The sequence below is a fragment of the Cryptomeria japonica genome, chromosome 9 (assembly GCF_030272615.1).
Source record: "Cryptomeria japonica chromosome 9, Sugi_1.0, whole genome shotgun sequence".
Lineage (NCBI taxonomy): Eukaryota > Viridiplantae > Streptophyta > Pinopsida > Cupressales > Cupressaceae > Cryptomeria > Cryptomeria japonica.
The window spans coordinates 567,090,627-567,107,265 of NC_081413.1; the positions used below are offsets into that span (position 1 = coordinate 567,090,627).

The window sequence follows — 16,639 nt, forward strand, 5'->3', positions numbered from 1 at the left end:
TAAAACTGCAAAGAGAATCAATTATAAATCAAACTAATAGATCACAATTAATGATTTTATCTATATGGTACACCACACAGAAATGAACAATGGATTATAGTTCAGTGCCGCATCTTCTCCTTAGATGTCTTCTTTTTTCTTTTCTTCACAGCCTTGGGAATTTTAGTTTTTCGAGCTTCCCTCTTTTCTGCCTTTACTGCCTTTTTATGCTCCTTGCGAATTGCTTTTTTATCAACATGTTTCTTTTCACATGATAACTGATTGCCCTCGGTTTCATCAGATTCCTCATCCTCAGAATCAACAGAGCTAAGCTGACTATCATTACCTCCTTCATCTATTGTGACACTTTTTGAAACCTTTCTTGAAGCTCCTCCAAACTCCTCATTATCAGAGTTTGAATCTGCATGACATTCCTCAATTCCTTCTGCAAGCTGATCATTCATGTTTTCTAAGATGGCAGGAACAACGCGCACGCCAGATAGGTCCTCTTTCAGACCAGTGATTGTTTGATAGTATATACCTTCAGTATTTTTGCCACTGGTAATCTGATCTATGTCCTTCTCAAAATCTTTTACCTGACCCAATGTCCTTGGGATAAATGACTACAAAACAAACACCATGCATTGACATTAAGCTCATGGTCACTTCAATTTCATCTTGCATTATACCATCATGAAAATGTATAAAGTGCATCTAAAATTTTAGTAAAACCTTGTTCATTCAAATAACATATATTTGGGGAAAAATAACATACTATTAAAAATATGGACACTGCTCATATGTAATGAACATGATTACTCTCAAGAACATTGCAAAAACTAATTCCTAAATGCATCGTTCAAAATTCTCTTCAGTATAAACTTTTCCCAACATGCTCTCTCTGCAAAATTAAGTCACGATAAGAAATTATGTAAACCTGTAGTGGATCAAATGAACCACCAACGATTGCCTAGAATACACAATGAAGTACAAGAACAAGGAAGAACAATGAGAACTTCAAAAACACACAGTTTTTATTATATGCAGAAGAATTAAACACCCTATAAAACAATCCAACATATATATGGAACCCAACCAACCTATGCTACGCAACCAACAATTGGCCTACTTGCAGAGACTCAATGTTACAATCTAATATATATCCCTTTGTTTAAGCCAAGCTATACCTATGACTACTCAACCTTGACTTCACCCACAACTCCAACTACAACTTCAGCAATGACTGTAGCGGCCCTTTCTAAAACGAGAATTATCCATTTAATGTTGACACAATGATGCCAGATCTCCCCAAAGGTGTAGGAAATGAAAGATCTTTTCCAAGCCTCTTGTTTGTCATCAATACTTTAAGATCTTATGATTTTTCAACCTACATCCACGTCTATTGATTTCGTCGGCCATTTTTGGAAAACCTTTGTATGTCATCATGCATAACTGTTAGCCTAAACATTCTGACATAACCGACAAGATGTGTTCTTTGCAACCTATTGACCTCCAAATGGCTTCTTCGAGTATCCTCGTTCCAAGGCCTAGACTAGATCCTAGCTGGCTTCACCAAGCTTGTGGGGCAACAAGTGGCAAGAGTTTGCTTCACCTTGTATGCCTGTGCAGTGCCAATATCCCACTGCTGGTCCTGGTATAACTATGGTAGATTCTTCGAGCTCCCAAACACAAACACAAAACTGCAAACCATAAAATCCCAACACAAGGACAAAAAGGAAAGTAAATCTTTTCTATTGATTCAAGATTGCTCAACCCTTAGGGTGCACCTACATTAAGATATTTGTAACCTTGCTTCTCACAAAAAAGCTTTCAAAGACGACTAGTTTGGCAATTCAAGTCAGCTTACTTTAGCTTTACTGATCTATCAAATCTCTTCTAACACTCTACGAGTCTGCCATTCCAATGAATAAAATTCTCAATCTACTTGCTCTACCTAACCTTCTTGCCAATCTACTTAACAATGATATGTGCTATTTCATCTTGTTGCTTTTCAAGGATCTAATTCTTCCAATCAATGCTATTAGGTGGTGGCATTTTATACTTCAAAGGTATCATTTTGCTAGGGAAAGGATAGAGATTATAGACATTGAATCTCAGTGAGAAATCCAATCCTTCTATCAACTCAATGAATTAGTGCAAAACTTTGCACAAGCCAATTTTCTTGGATTTCAACTTAAAAATTCCTCTAGTAAACTAATGTACTTGCCTACTTCCACCTCCAGTCTGACTCATATCAGTGATGTCCCATGCACAATCTAAAATGGCCTTTTGCCAATCTGTTGTATCCTTACAAAAATTTCCGTACTATGTCAAGTTGTAAGCCAAGATCTTATCATTTCTCATTTGTAAGTCGAGCTTCAATTCTTGTTCCCAGTGGGTTTCAATGTAATTGTCATCATTTTTAGCTAACACCATTGCAAGGCCTAATGAAAGAAGTTATCCAACACATCAAGTAGGGTGAACACAGAAGCTTGGGCAATAAGGAAACGATAAAGTCATTCTAAGGCAAAGGAAAGGTCATTACCGTGTTTAGGAAACATCTTAACAAAGTAGAGGTATTGTTTGAGGATATCAAGTAGGGAAAGGGTGCGCAATGGTGTGCCAAAGAGAGAGGATGTCATATTTGGAGTAAAAAAGACTCAAAAATGTCTCTCAAGTACCAATAGTGCCATACCAAGGGGAAATGTCATGTATTGGTTAACTTCAAGTCAAAAAACCACTCAAGTGGGAACAGCAGAATATTAATGATGAATGTAAATGTGAAATCACTTAAGTGACTTAAAAATGCACTTTTTAACTTGAGTGGTAGTACAACATCAATATAGACCAAATTTTGCAATATAGTGTAAACATCCTTAGGGTGCCCAAAGTCAGTTAAGTGGCATAATGTCAAAGTGAAAACAGAACAAAACCACAATATACTTCCTTTGGAGCACCCAAACTCACTTCAGTGACATAATGTCAATTGAAAAACATAAGGAATCAAAGTGAAAACATGAAAATCTAAAAACTCAAAATGAAAACATGAAAAAGTGCATGGAAGCCCCGTCAGGAGCCTAAAGTCTCTTCAGTGGCATTATATCAAGTTCAAAATAGATCAAAGAGTGCACCCTAGTGCCCCAGGGCATCCCTAGAGGGTTGAGTGACATGATGTCAATGGAAAATCATAAGAAAAGAGTAATTCCAACTCCCATGTGCAACTCTAGTCACTTAAATAGTTAAATCTTAAAATGTCAAGTTGAATTAGATGCAAAAGTGTTTTTAAGTGGAGAAAGTGTGCCACCATGGATCAGAGAAAATTTCAACATAAAAACAAAAGGAAAAAATGCATTACTGTGCCCATGTATGCCCTAGAGGGTTTGAATGTCAAAAGTCTGATGAAATCTAGAAGTTAGAGCAATTGGATAACAAAAATGAAAGGAAAACACAATAAAAGTTGCAGCAAGAGAGAGAAAGTCACTTCAATGACAAAGTGAACTACAAATTATAACAAAAATCAAGGGCACACCCCATATACATGGAAAAGTCCAAGCTTTACCTTCAAAACACATAAGGATGCAATCAAAGCAAGTTTTCCAACATCTTGTTGATCGTTAGCAACAGAAACTTCAAAATTCATTGCAATTGTGTAAGGATCAACAAATGTATCCTTCTAGCATTTACAATAGTAATTGTGGGAAAAGTTATCATTCCTCCACTCTTCGTCCAAGATACTTAAAGATTGACGATTTGTCTTGTAAAAGCTCTTCATTGTTGACAAGTTCCATAACATTGAGCACTAAATTTCATAAATTTCAAGTTCTATTACATTGAACACTAAATTTTATAAATTTCCAAGGAATTTGGTCACAAAAACATTTTTTGATGATTTCCTTGTGAAAAGAGATACAAAGATCATCAAGGTAATTTTAAACTTTGATTTAAATTTTAAATTGTACCACTTAATTTCAGTTTTTGTAACTTCTAATTACACTTTAATTTGTTTGTAGGTGTCAAAGCCTTTAGTCAAGATTTTGCACTTAGTGAAAACAATCAACTCCACCAACCCATTCATACAACAAGGTAATACTTCAACCCCAAGTTTTTCTTCTCAAAGAACTTCAATGATGTTGACGGAGAGGTTACGAAGACTGTCTCAGCATGCATTATGCAAATGACACTAAGATTGATGCAATGGACCTGACTATTGAGTCGCATATGTTCAAACAAGTTATAGGAAGGCTCTATTATTTGCCACTAGCACTATTTATTCAATAGAGAATCACCCACGCACTAGATAACATAAAACATCAATTTTCACTTAAAACTTACAATTATTGCTTACAAGCTTTTGAATGTCTTCCTTGCAGCTGTTTAGTGGGGAGATTGGGGCAAAAAAACATCAAATCTTCAAAAGCTAGCCTTTCAAGTTTTGTATCAAACCTTGTAGCACTTTTGCATATAAGTGCAACTAAACTTGTTTAAGGCCATTCACACAAAGATGCATGACAACTTGACACAAAAGCTCCTGAATGAGCTCATCTTTGTGCAATTAAATATTTGGCTTCACACAAAAAAGATAGACACAAATTCTCAAGAGTCGATTAACTTGTATGAGATTAATCTACATAGTGACTAGATTGGATTGGATGAGGACCCAACAACTAGGCTTATGGAAAACAAGATTATTGATTATGGAAAAGGACAAGCAATGGAGGGTGCAGCAAAAGCATCGAGCATTGGATTGATTCACATCATGGCAAATTACCATATTGAGCCAAATAATAAATCAATGCATTCTAGATTGAGGGTGAAGTTATAGCCAACTACAAGAAATAGGATCCAAACCATCACTAGGATGTAATGTCCCTTTGGGATATTCCTGAGTTTTGCCCTAAAACAATAATTCCAACTCAAGATGAGAATTGTATTATATTTATAAATATAACTTTATCAAAAATGATGAAATTTGATTATGATATTCAATTTATTATTCTATTTATGAAAAATTCTGAAAATAGAACTTCTCTTGATTTTTGCAATAAGTCTCCTTCAACTGTCTTGCCAAAGATCAACAAGACTCGGATCAATAAATCATAGTACAATACTCAATTGATCAAATAGTGAATTCCCTATAAATTCCTTGCAAATCAGCTAAGTTAAAAGAACTCGTCCCTAACTCAACAGTGGTGAAACCAAGGACCTTCCATAAGATAGCATTTCTTGCCTTTACATTAGTTTCACATGCTCTCTTCCCAACTTGATCCATTGGAGGACAATCTGAAATCTCATAACCACCCACAATAGATTACCAAACATCAAATCCAAATGCCATCAAATAGGCTTCCATCCTTACTCTCCAAAACAAATAATTGGATACATCAAACAAAGGAGGTGCTTTGTTTGAAGAAATACCTTCTTGAGCAAATGGATGTGCCATCTCGGATCTTCCTGGGTGTGCCATCCCAAGTCTACCTCAAGTAGTTAAGCATTTCCAAGGAACCTAACTCTGATACCAATTGAAGGGCACACAATATACTGAAAGTGTGTAGAGGGGGGAGAGGCATGGGCGTGGATTGAATTAGTATATACCAATTTCAACTTAATTAAACATTGATTGTCATTAACTTCTCCAAATATGAACCCCAAATCATCAAAGCAGCATTCACTATTTTTTCCTTAACGATAAAGTATTTAATCAACACACAAGCACACATCCACACAAAGAACATAAGATTTATGTGGAATCCCAAAATGGAAAGAACAATAGTGAGAATAGTTGCTTGGATCTACTGTCCAAATCCAACCTAACAAAATAATAGATCACTCATATGAAGTAGGCACCAACCTACCGAAGACACCAATCACCAATTACATTTGCAAGCACCAACCTACAAGAGACACTAAGCCCCTAACTCCAATTTTTTGAGTACCAACTCAGCAAGTGAGAAACCAATCCCACCAAAATACAAGATATGAATAGCGGACCTTCAAACTGAATACACGGCTTGCATTTGATCCAATCAACCTTCAAAACACTCGCCCACACTACATATGATCTTTTAATGAAACCGCACAATGATTGGCATGCAACTCACATAGCATCACCCTCATTATACACATCAATCAATCAATTATCGAATATTACAATAACAGACATGCTAGGAATGAACCTAGATCAACTATATATATGTGTGTTACAATGATTATTGCATTCACATGCCGGCCTAAGAAAAGATTAATGCATCTGCACGTCAGCCACAAACATAAACCTTCACCAAATGTGTAATAGGCCAAGTCCAAAAGGCCACACGTTACTCCAGAAGAAAGGACACACTGTGTGTTACCCAATGTAGACTTATCTGGTCGCAAAGCCCATCAGATGCTATCTCTGGTGAGCACATGTTACAATCCTTTAGTGCAACAAACCGAAACATCAACTCAATCTGTCAACATACACAGTGAGCACTCTATCATTACTAACTTTATGTTTGTTCAAGCTCAACTCAAGAAACTCTAGTATCTAATACATCAAGAGCAACTTTACTTTGGTTCCAAACCGCAGACCATAACTCTCAATTGCAGCAGAATGAAAAGCATAACCCAGTGTAAATACAATATCTGAGGAGCAAACCTCTAAACATTCCGCAGACCCTTTTTGGATCACCTCAAACAATAGTAGTAGATGCAAGATGATATAACAAACATTCTGCAACAAAAAACATCAACATAACTTGTCATAGTATTTCCAGATCTTTCCAAAACTCAAATGCACAGACATAGACATGACAATTATTTCACTCTTCCAGATACCTTGACATCAATGACAGATTTGACCAACACATTTGATATCAATGATAACCTTTTCCCAACACCCTTCACAAGCAATGAGTCAGCACCCTTCGTTGCTGCCTCTGAGAATAATAATTCATTTCCAAAATGATTACCTTCATTACCCATTTAATATTTATGGATGTCCTTTCTCAAATGATCTCCCCTTTATATCTCATGTTTGAGGTCACAACTCTTCATTTCATGCCTTTTGGCCATTTATTCAACTTAATTAGATTTCAAATAATTTTGTATGTTTTTATTTATTTTTATTATTTATTATTATATCTCATTTCAAAAAAGGGACATTACATAGGATGTATATGGGTAAGAGATTATTATAAATTGTTATAACTTGCTATGTATTTTTTTATGATGGTTTTCAATCATCATGATTCATAACACATCGTATTTATTGGCAGCTGTATTTGCATGTTGATACAATGTGTACTCCTTTTGTGTTTCAATGTAATAAAAACATTTCCCAACATTTTTTAGACTCATTTGATATATTGTGTAGCTGTTTTTTGCATGAAATTTTTTTAGGGAATTTAAGTATTATTTTAGATGTTGAATCACCTAAGTCCAAATCAAAATTAAGTTCGTCGAGTCTTGGCAAATCACAATTGTTTGAACTGTTTCCAATCTAGAAGTTTCAACATTCTCCTTGACCTTGAATATTATTTTGCATACTGCCTTTTACTGAAATGCATCAGATCCATGCATTAAACCATACAAGCAGTGAGGCTTGCACAAGAATCAATAAAAGTCTAAGTTACCAGTTCGAGTTCAGGTTCGGTTCACAGGTTTGGTCAAAATATTTTTTTAAGGTTGGGTTTGTTTTGGGTTCATCCATACAAAAACATATGAAAATTATGTGTATATATGTATTAATATATATAGTAATATATTTATTATTAATTAATTTAAAATTATTATATATAAATATAAAATATGAAATATATAAATATAATATATATTAATATATTTGATTTTTATTATTTATTTATATTAATAATTATTATATATAAATATAAGATATGAAAACTGGAAGCAGAAGTAGCGCCAGTAGGACAAAAGTACAGGAATGGCGAGTAGTACAAGCATGGGCGATATACAAGATATATTATTTAGTAAATCAGCCTATACCATTTGAAATGCATAGGCTATATACGCAATTTGAAATGCAGATTTGTAATGTGGAGAAGAGGAGGAGACAAGATAACCAAACGATGTGGAAGATTTGAGAGAAAGATATGGGACAATGAAAAAAATCTGAAAAACACATCGCAGGTTCTCCCAGGTTCATCTGAGACAAACCCACGGGTGAAATGCCAAGCTCTGGATGCACTCAGGAAGGACTGAATCCAGACCGGACCGAGACTCGAATCCTCTAGGGGGCCAGACCGGTAACCTAGATAAAAGTTGCATCCATCTTTCAAAGGAATCTCAATTTCAAAGTATATAGAAAGGTTTACTTAAAAAGAAATGTATAATGCCAAGCGAAATATATGAAAACATATACAAGACGACTACTGAATTTAACTACAAGTATCTGCACAACAGCTTTTATTATTTATATAGATGACCAGCCAGCATTGTGCACCGCTAGTACCTCACCAAAGTATTCTTCAGTTTCAGATGATTCTAAAACCATTACAATATTAGAGAGAGAGAGAGAGAGAGAGAGAGAGAGAGAGAGAGAGAGAGAGAGAGAGAAATCTACATAAGAAATTGGATCCTTACAACATAATCTTGCCTCCTACAAACTCAAAACAAAAGCTTTTACCTGCACAAAAACAGCTTCAGCAATTTCGTCCTCTGTAGATGATTGTGTGCCTCGGGTTTGGATTTTTTGTTGCATCTAAAACCATATTTAACATCAAATTGTCAAACCCTAAAAAGAATAATGAAACTAGATGAAAATCAACAAATAAAAGCAGGTAAAACCTTTTCCAGGTATTCATCAACATCTTCATCTGCAATGGATGGATCAACTACAAAGTCAAAAAGCTCCCGAACAGTCATAACTGCCACTCCATTTTTCTTGAAAAAATCCTGCATGCACACAAAAAAAATTAACAATCCAATCCTTTAATAATAGACAAGATATTAATGATCCATTACATTACGAATTAAGCTTCTGAAAACACCTGTGACAAGATATTAGCTTTGTTTCAAGAACTAATAGTTTTTCTGTGGATGTCCATGTAGGATAAAAATGAACAAGAGAAAAGCTACACCTCCATGTGAAATCATCCCTAGTCTAAAGACAGCTACTCCTGGTGCTTATATTTCTTTAAAGGTGTCAGCCATGTTGCAATAATAGAAACTGAACCCTGAATTCCAAAGTGATTCTTGTTTCTTGTGTTTCATGTTTCTAGCACATTGTTCACTTTTTACATTGATTAGATCCCAACTAAAGATCATGTACAAAGAAGCTGTGAATTTACAGAGGCTCCATTGATGATGATAACAATGAGCTTACTAGGTCCTCAGGGATGATGTTGAGGACCTCTTGAGAAGGCACCACATATCAGGAGCAGAGGAGGTAACCAGATGGTTTGAAGAGGCTATTTTTAGGAGCCATGCTAGCTCCTCTTTTAGTGTCATATAAACAAGAGCATAGGATTTTAGCATCATTCATATGCTTCATGACATTGTTTACCCCCCTACTGTGAGTTGTTCAAGTTCACAAAATAAACAGAATACACAGAACATATAACCAGCAACTTCAATTATATGCAGAACATAAATTAACATTAACAGTCGCAACAATATGGCAGAAAGATATTTCCTTTACTGCATCCCAAACTAGTACATCATCATCAACAACAACAACAACAACGCCATGGTTCCCTTACATTGCATTATATAAGACACCCAGCGGTTAGCGGAGATGCCAACCGTCACAACTGCCGACTAACCCCTACGGGAACCAACGGCTGTCTTATTACACAAAAACATAACTTAGCAAAACTATAAGTATTAGCCTAATTGCCGCCTAAAATCAGCCCCCCCCCCAAGAAAGTAGTCGTCTTCCAGAAGACGAAGACAAAATGGTAGCTCGTCAAAACTGAAACTAAGAATGAGATGGATGAGAAGACGTCCCTGGGGTGGTAGAAGTTGGAGCCTGCTGTCGGGACTGCTGAAGTTGCTCCATGCGGAGCCATAGGTTCCTCTCAGCAACCAACTGGCGTTCAGAAGCTTTCTTCACCATGAGAGTTGCCTCCATCAGATCCTTATCCTTCTACTCCACCCCACGTGTCAGGACCGAGACACTCTCCTCTAATGTCTTCATCTGAATACTCTGTTTGGCCATACAGGTCTTTTGTAGTGCAACCGCCTCCTCCAGCTCAATTCTAATCTACTTTTCCACAACAGCAAGTTCTATACGTTTATCCAACTCCTTTTGAAGTCCAGCAGTCTCTTCCTTAGCAGCTCGTTGTTCAGCCTGGGCCCACTACATCTGAAAATATAGCTCCCTATAGGATCTCTCCATACCCTGCAAGGTGGGGCCAAGTGCCCCCTGGCCGTGCATGATGTGTGTGCCCCACCAGGTTGCCACCATCTCAGGAGTCTTGGCTGTTGGCCAGCCATGTTGGACGAACTGCTGTGTGAACTCCTCCTGACATCCGGAGGTCATAAATTCCAGAAGCTTTTGCGCTTCTGGTAGGGCTCCTGCATCTACGAGTAAGGCCAGGTTGGCGATGCCTCGTGCTACCTCTGTAAAGCCTTGCAACTCCATCATGAATCGCCGAATGGATCCCACTGGGTCCTGTGAATCGGGTTGTGAAATGCAAAGACCCTCGGAGGGATCCTTCCCTGGTGGCGACTCCTTGTCCATCATCCTGTTGTTTCCGAATTGGAAGCTCTCATCCTCCAAATTGATGATGCTATGCGTATTCTCCTGTTCGCTCTCCCCACTTCCTCAGGGTCTGCCCTATGTTTTTGATCCCCTCATCCTGAATTTGCTCCTGGCCAACTGCCATCATGTGTGGTGAAGGGGGAGGTGGTGTGTAGGGTGCAAGGGCAAACTTCCCCAACCAACTGTCCAGGGATGCATCCATGTCTTGTGCTTGGTCTATCTCCCATGCCATGAGAGCATCTAGTATAGCCAACTATTCTTGTATTGGCCCTTCGTCTGTATGCACTATGTCGTCTGCACTTTGTCTGACGTCGTCAGCCACAGTCACCCGTACATCTCCACCCAAAGGTACCGGCGTCGGTACCCCTCCACCCAAAGGTGCTACCACTGTCATCTATACATCTCTTGAAGGTGTTGCCATTTGTACGGTTGTGTCATCCGTACAGTGAACTGTCGGAGGTGTGCGTACGACTCCCTTAACTGACTGTATTGCCCCTGTAGATGCTTGTGCGGCTTTGTCCCTCGACTGTACTACCCCTCTGATGGTCAGCGCAACCTGGGGTAAGGACACTCGGATTGGTGCCCATGGGGATCCTTCGAGAACTTTCTGAAATAACACACCGACTGGGATGGCGTCTCCCAGCGGCGTGGCCACTATCAATGCCTACGAGGGTACCAAGTGAGCCAAAGGGGATAGCTTCAGGGCTGCAAACTTTACCTGCGCTATAGTTTTTTCTTGTACTCCTTCAGTCATGGGTCGTTCTACCTTTTCCCCTCCTGGTTGCACTTCCACCCCTTCCACTTCTTTGACTTCATCCGAGTCCACACTGTGCGATGCCATTCGGAACCCTTCCTCACCACTCCAGCTCTCCAAATCTTCGATCTCTTCCTCTTCCTCTTCCACTTCCGTATCCTCGTCCGAGCTTTCCTCCTCCTCTACGTCTTGCTTCCTCTTCTTCCTGGCCGACTGGATGGTGTCACCACCAAGAGTGTCCCAGTGAATCCAATGGTACATGGCAGGTTTATTTGGCTCTACTCTTCCCTACGGCTGAAATTTCCCCCACTTCTCTGAGGGTACCTACATCCGAATAGCTTCCAAGAACAGGCAAAAGGCATGGTGGCACATGTAGAATGTTTTATGTTCCAGGGAAAGAAATTCATGGATTCTATCCGAGAGCAGTTGCGACCAATTATACACCCTACCCAAGCTGAGCCCATTCATTAGGCTTATCATCCAAATAGCAATATCTGAAGCCCTACTGGCCCCTGTCAGCCTACTCTTCACCAGGGCCATCAGACACCTCCAATCATCATTGGCAATGGAGCGTTTTAGCCCTCTGTTGTTGCTACTTGTCCACAAGCTCTTCCATTCTGCAGGAGTCAAATTGTTGCGACACACCAATCTCAACCAAAAATCTTTCTCTCCTTCGTCATTTTGGTGGTTGGTTTCGACACTGACTCTCCTCTGTCTGGAATTCCAAATACCCTCTGGACGTCATGCGGCTTGAAGGAAACCGTGATAGTGTAGCCCTGGTACTCTATAATGGATTTCTGTCTGCAAGGCTCGTAGCCAGCCACCATGGTGCGGAGAACCGGTTTGAACTCCTTTATGTTTAAGGTTGGCATTTGAATGGTGTGGTCTACTTTGGCCTTCCTGAGAGACTTCTTCAATGCATAGTCGGGAGGGGTTTCCTCCCACCAGGTGCGGCATTCAATTCTCGTGACACTTTCAAATGTCAAAGTGTCCACTATCACTTTCTCCGTTGGATTTTGGGCCTTACTTTGGCCTTCTTACTACTACTGGGCTCTCCTGTACTTGTCACCATCACTGTTGTCTGCCTAGGGTTCTGTACTTTTCCCTACCCTTGACCGTTATTATAATGGTCTGAATTTTATGCCCGGCTGGGGTCACCCCAACTTGTCATTACCATACCTTTGACCGCTACTAAGTCCTTGCTCCCGTACAATGTCATAGGTCCCTCACCAATTCTTCTTTGATTCTCTCAAATAATGTAGTACGAACTTCTTCCAACTCCGCACGAATACTCGAAAAAATATCCTGATGTCTTTATGCCTCGTACGAAATCATGTCACTACCGTACGGAATTCTTTTGGTCACCCCTCAAGCTAGATGTTGTGTACGGATTCGTACAACTAATACACAACCTTGCCAAGTTGGTCACCTTGTACGGAACCGTACGATGCTGAGTCCACACATTATCGGGGTAGTTCGTACGGCGTTCCTCTGTCACCCTCCTCCAACCGTACTTGGTCGTACAAATTGTTTGTTGTATGTACAGGCTCGTACTCTGCCGAGGAAGATGTCCGCACGGGTATTTCCTCCTTCAGTGACCGCCTTTGTACGGCCTCGTATGACAATTGCATGCACTTCAATGTACCTCGTACTAGGTCGTATGACCACCTTTGCTGACAATGTTGTTCGGCCTACACCGTCCGTACGATTTCATACACCAATCCTTGTGATGATGGTACGGTATCGTACGACTGCCTTCAACTTTCTAGAATTCTCACTTCCTCCTTCTCCCCTTCGCTGCTCAGTTGGTTTGGACTAGACGACGGGGCTGATTTATAAAGTTTCTTCTCCTTCAAAATTAGGGTTACTAAAACATATTTTATTAATTTTTTATAAAATAACTTTTGTTTTGCCTTGGTCAATTTTTCTTTTTTCAACTTTAATATTTCTCCCCTTTCTTTTAATTTTTCCCTAATTTTAAACCCTTGCCTTTTAATTTTTAATATTTGCCTTCCTTTCTCTATTTCTAATATCTTCCTTCCCAAATATTCTTTCAATACTCTAACATGGCAAGACTTTTTATATTTGAGTATGCGTACCTTCAATTTACCATGGCATTTGCCAACTTGCTTCCTCTAAAGGCTTCTTCTGTCGCTTCCCTATGCCCGAAATTATACCACCTCTTCCTTCAAAGCTTGTGTTGTCTTCTTCTGTTTAAACGACTTGTCTTTTCGATGTTTCACTTCTTTCCTCAATCTTATGTTATTGCCAATGTCTTCTTCCTTCCGCTTTTTGCTTGGTCCCACTTGATCATCACCCTCCTTCTCCGGATCCTCCATTTTCCTCTTTACCCCAATGGGATCTTCTTGAGGTCTTACTTTGATCTCCGAGTCATGCAGCCATGCACATACTTGCGGTAGTCTCCTGTAACACTCCTCGGGGCAACACGTGCCCACATATTCCAGGTCCCATATTTTGTCCACCAGTGGTGCCGGTCCCACCCCTTTATAACTTCCATCTATGTACCGACCTCCATACTGCTGGTACCATGTCACTTTCTCGCCATCCACCTGCGGTGGGCCCACGGGGTTAGGGATCACTCGGTAGAGTGCACTGGGGCTCGCTTCCTACTCGCCAGGTCGTAATGCTATCACAAACAAGTCTTCAGCTTTTAGTACCATTTTCAAACATGGTCCCAAGGTTGCACCATACTCCAAATCTACCTCCTCTTCCAAGTTGACTGGCTCCTCTTCCTTCTCAACAAGTTTAGCCTTCCTTTTAGCCTCTGCTTCTTCATCAATGTTGTACGCAATACAGCCTTCACGGAATCCTTCGTATGGAGCTCTCTTCCTCCAATGCCCCGTGATCCTTATCCATACGGTCGGATCACCGAAGTAGGCATTTGTAAGGTGCTTTTGAATTTTGGGTACCGCGATGCCTTCGACTTGTTTGGGCACGGATCTTTTTTCTATGAATGTGAGTGGCTTAGCCCAATCTTCGTCATGTCTGTAACGTTCTATAGCAACCACAGGATATTCCTCTACTTCCTTACTTCTTCCAATGGTCCAGTCTCCCTTTGTGGCATATCCCAACATGTTGATTAATAGGACTGGTTTATCACGTTCCCGATACAGTTTCAACTTCGATCCGTTTACAGGGTTGTAAATGTTATTCAATTTTCAATTCAAGATGCAAGTTATATTCAAGGTTATCTTTTCTTTCAAGTATGTGTTGTATCTTAATATAATAAATCTGATTATTGTCTAGTATGTTGCAGATGGAGAAAGAGCATTTATCAATTTCGATGTCCTTCTCACAAATACCGATTGATATATATATGTCCGCAAGGAGGATCAAGCAATACCTTGACCGGTCATGTCCACATGACCGATCAAGATATTACTTGATTGCACCTTTTCAATTATCATTGCATTTACCAATCAGTATATATATAAAACTTAACAAATCACCCGATACTAATCGGCATGTATATCATAAACAAGTCAATCGATACTAATCGGTGTGTATGCAGTTATAAACTAAAACCCAATAACATCGGTGTTCACACAGTTAACATGTTTGACCGATACTAATCTGTGTGCATACGATTTACAATGTAAACCGATACCAATTGGTATTCTGTGCTATAAGATTTATAGCCCATAATTATCGATAGTTAAGCATTGGTTTAAGAATCAGATATTGATCGGAATATGCAAGTAAAGTTGTATATATATAAGTCGAAGAATAATCATCAAATGAAGGAATGATAACTTGAAGTCTTTATCATAGTCTATCGATAAGATAGATGATTGAATGAGAGATTTCATTTATCTCTCATTCAACCATTTATCTTACTGAGGCTATCATGCATTAACACTCCCTCTTAGCTAGGTAAGATAAATGAAAGACAACATATCAAGCATCACAATTCTAATGATGGTCAGTATTCCTTACGTAATCTGACTCTCTAGAAAATCATATCACCTAATCACATGACAAGAAGTATCACCTAAACACGTGATATAAATGTTCATCACATCAACTTGTGGTGACAGGATATCACCTAAGCATGTGATATCAGTATTGCCTAAACATGCAATACTTTAGAAATAAGTATAGGAAAATAGTTAAATTCTCTACTTGTTCAAGTTGCGGTATGTGCACTAACATTTTATTCAAAATGTTTTACCACAACACAATCATGGCACATCCATGGCATACCAGAGATCCAACATGATAACTGGTTTGAACATCATAAGATCGTCACCTTATAATGTAATGTCTACATACAAGTGTTCATTATCTAAGAGATCGCCACCTCTTAGACATGAACACAGGGGGTTTAAACCCATAAAAATCCTAACATGACAAAGAAGTTTACACATAAACCATCTTAATAAGCATAGGAGTACAAAGCAAATTACATTTCAATCATACCAAGACCTTTTCTGAAGTGCTCAACTTTCACCCTTGAAAGTGGTTTGGTAAGAATATCTATTGTCTGATCTCTTGTACAAATGTATTCCAACTGGATCACATTCCTATCTACCATGTCTTGTACATAATGATATGGAATCTCAATATGTTTGGATCTGTCATGAAATACCGGATTCACTGAAAGTTTTATACCACTTTGGTTGTTGCAATGAATAACTGTAGGCTTCATTGGTTCACCGAATAACCCCACAAGCAACTTTCTAAGCCATACTGCCTCTCGAGCAGCCATGGAGGTTGCAATGTATTCGGCCTCAGTGGAACTCTGTGCTACTGATGACTGTTTTCTGCTGATCCAGGATATCATGGCTAAACCTAAACTGAAATAGCACCCTGAGGTGCTTTCCCTGTCAGTTACACTTCCAGCCCAATCTAAATCTGTGAATCCGTGTAGATCTAGTTCAACTCTCTCATATTTGAGACCAAGTTTTAGGGTACCTTGCAGATATCTCATGATATGTTTTACTGCTACCAGGTGTATTTCCTTTGGTTCACACATAAACTAACTCAAGGCATTAACTACATAACAGATATCTAGTCTCGTACTTACAAGATACATCAGGGACCCAATCATTTGCCTATATAGAGTAGGATCTGAGGGTTGTGATTCTACTGTTGCTTCCTTAAGTTTAAGAAGGTTTGTTTCCATTGCAGAGGTCATGGGTTTGCAGTTTAGCATTCCAAATCTCTTCAAAATATCCAAGGTATAT

At 39.0% G+C, this 16,639-nt stretch overlaps 1 protein-coding gene across 1 annotated transcript in view; it reads right to left on the reverse strand.

The window, feature by feature from the left end:
- LOC131051276 (uncharacterized) overlaps window positions 1–16,639 on the reverse strand; it is an 82,228-nt gene continuing 65,589 nt past the window's right edge. The window contains exons 10-12 of the mRNA XM_057985712.2: window positions 8,761–8,868; window positions 8,600–8,674; window positions 1–602 (exon numbers count right to left, since the gene is read on the reverse strand). Coding sequence (XP_057841695.2) covers window positions 102–602; window positions 8,600–8,674; window positions 8,761–8,868 — 684 coding nt within the window. The 3' untranslated portion in view covers window positions 1–101. The remainder of the gene's footprint in view (window positions 603–8,599; window positions 8,675–8,760; window positions 8,869–16,639) is intronic.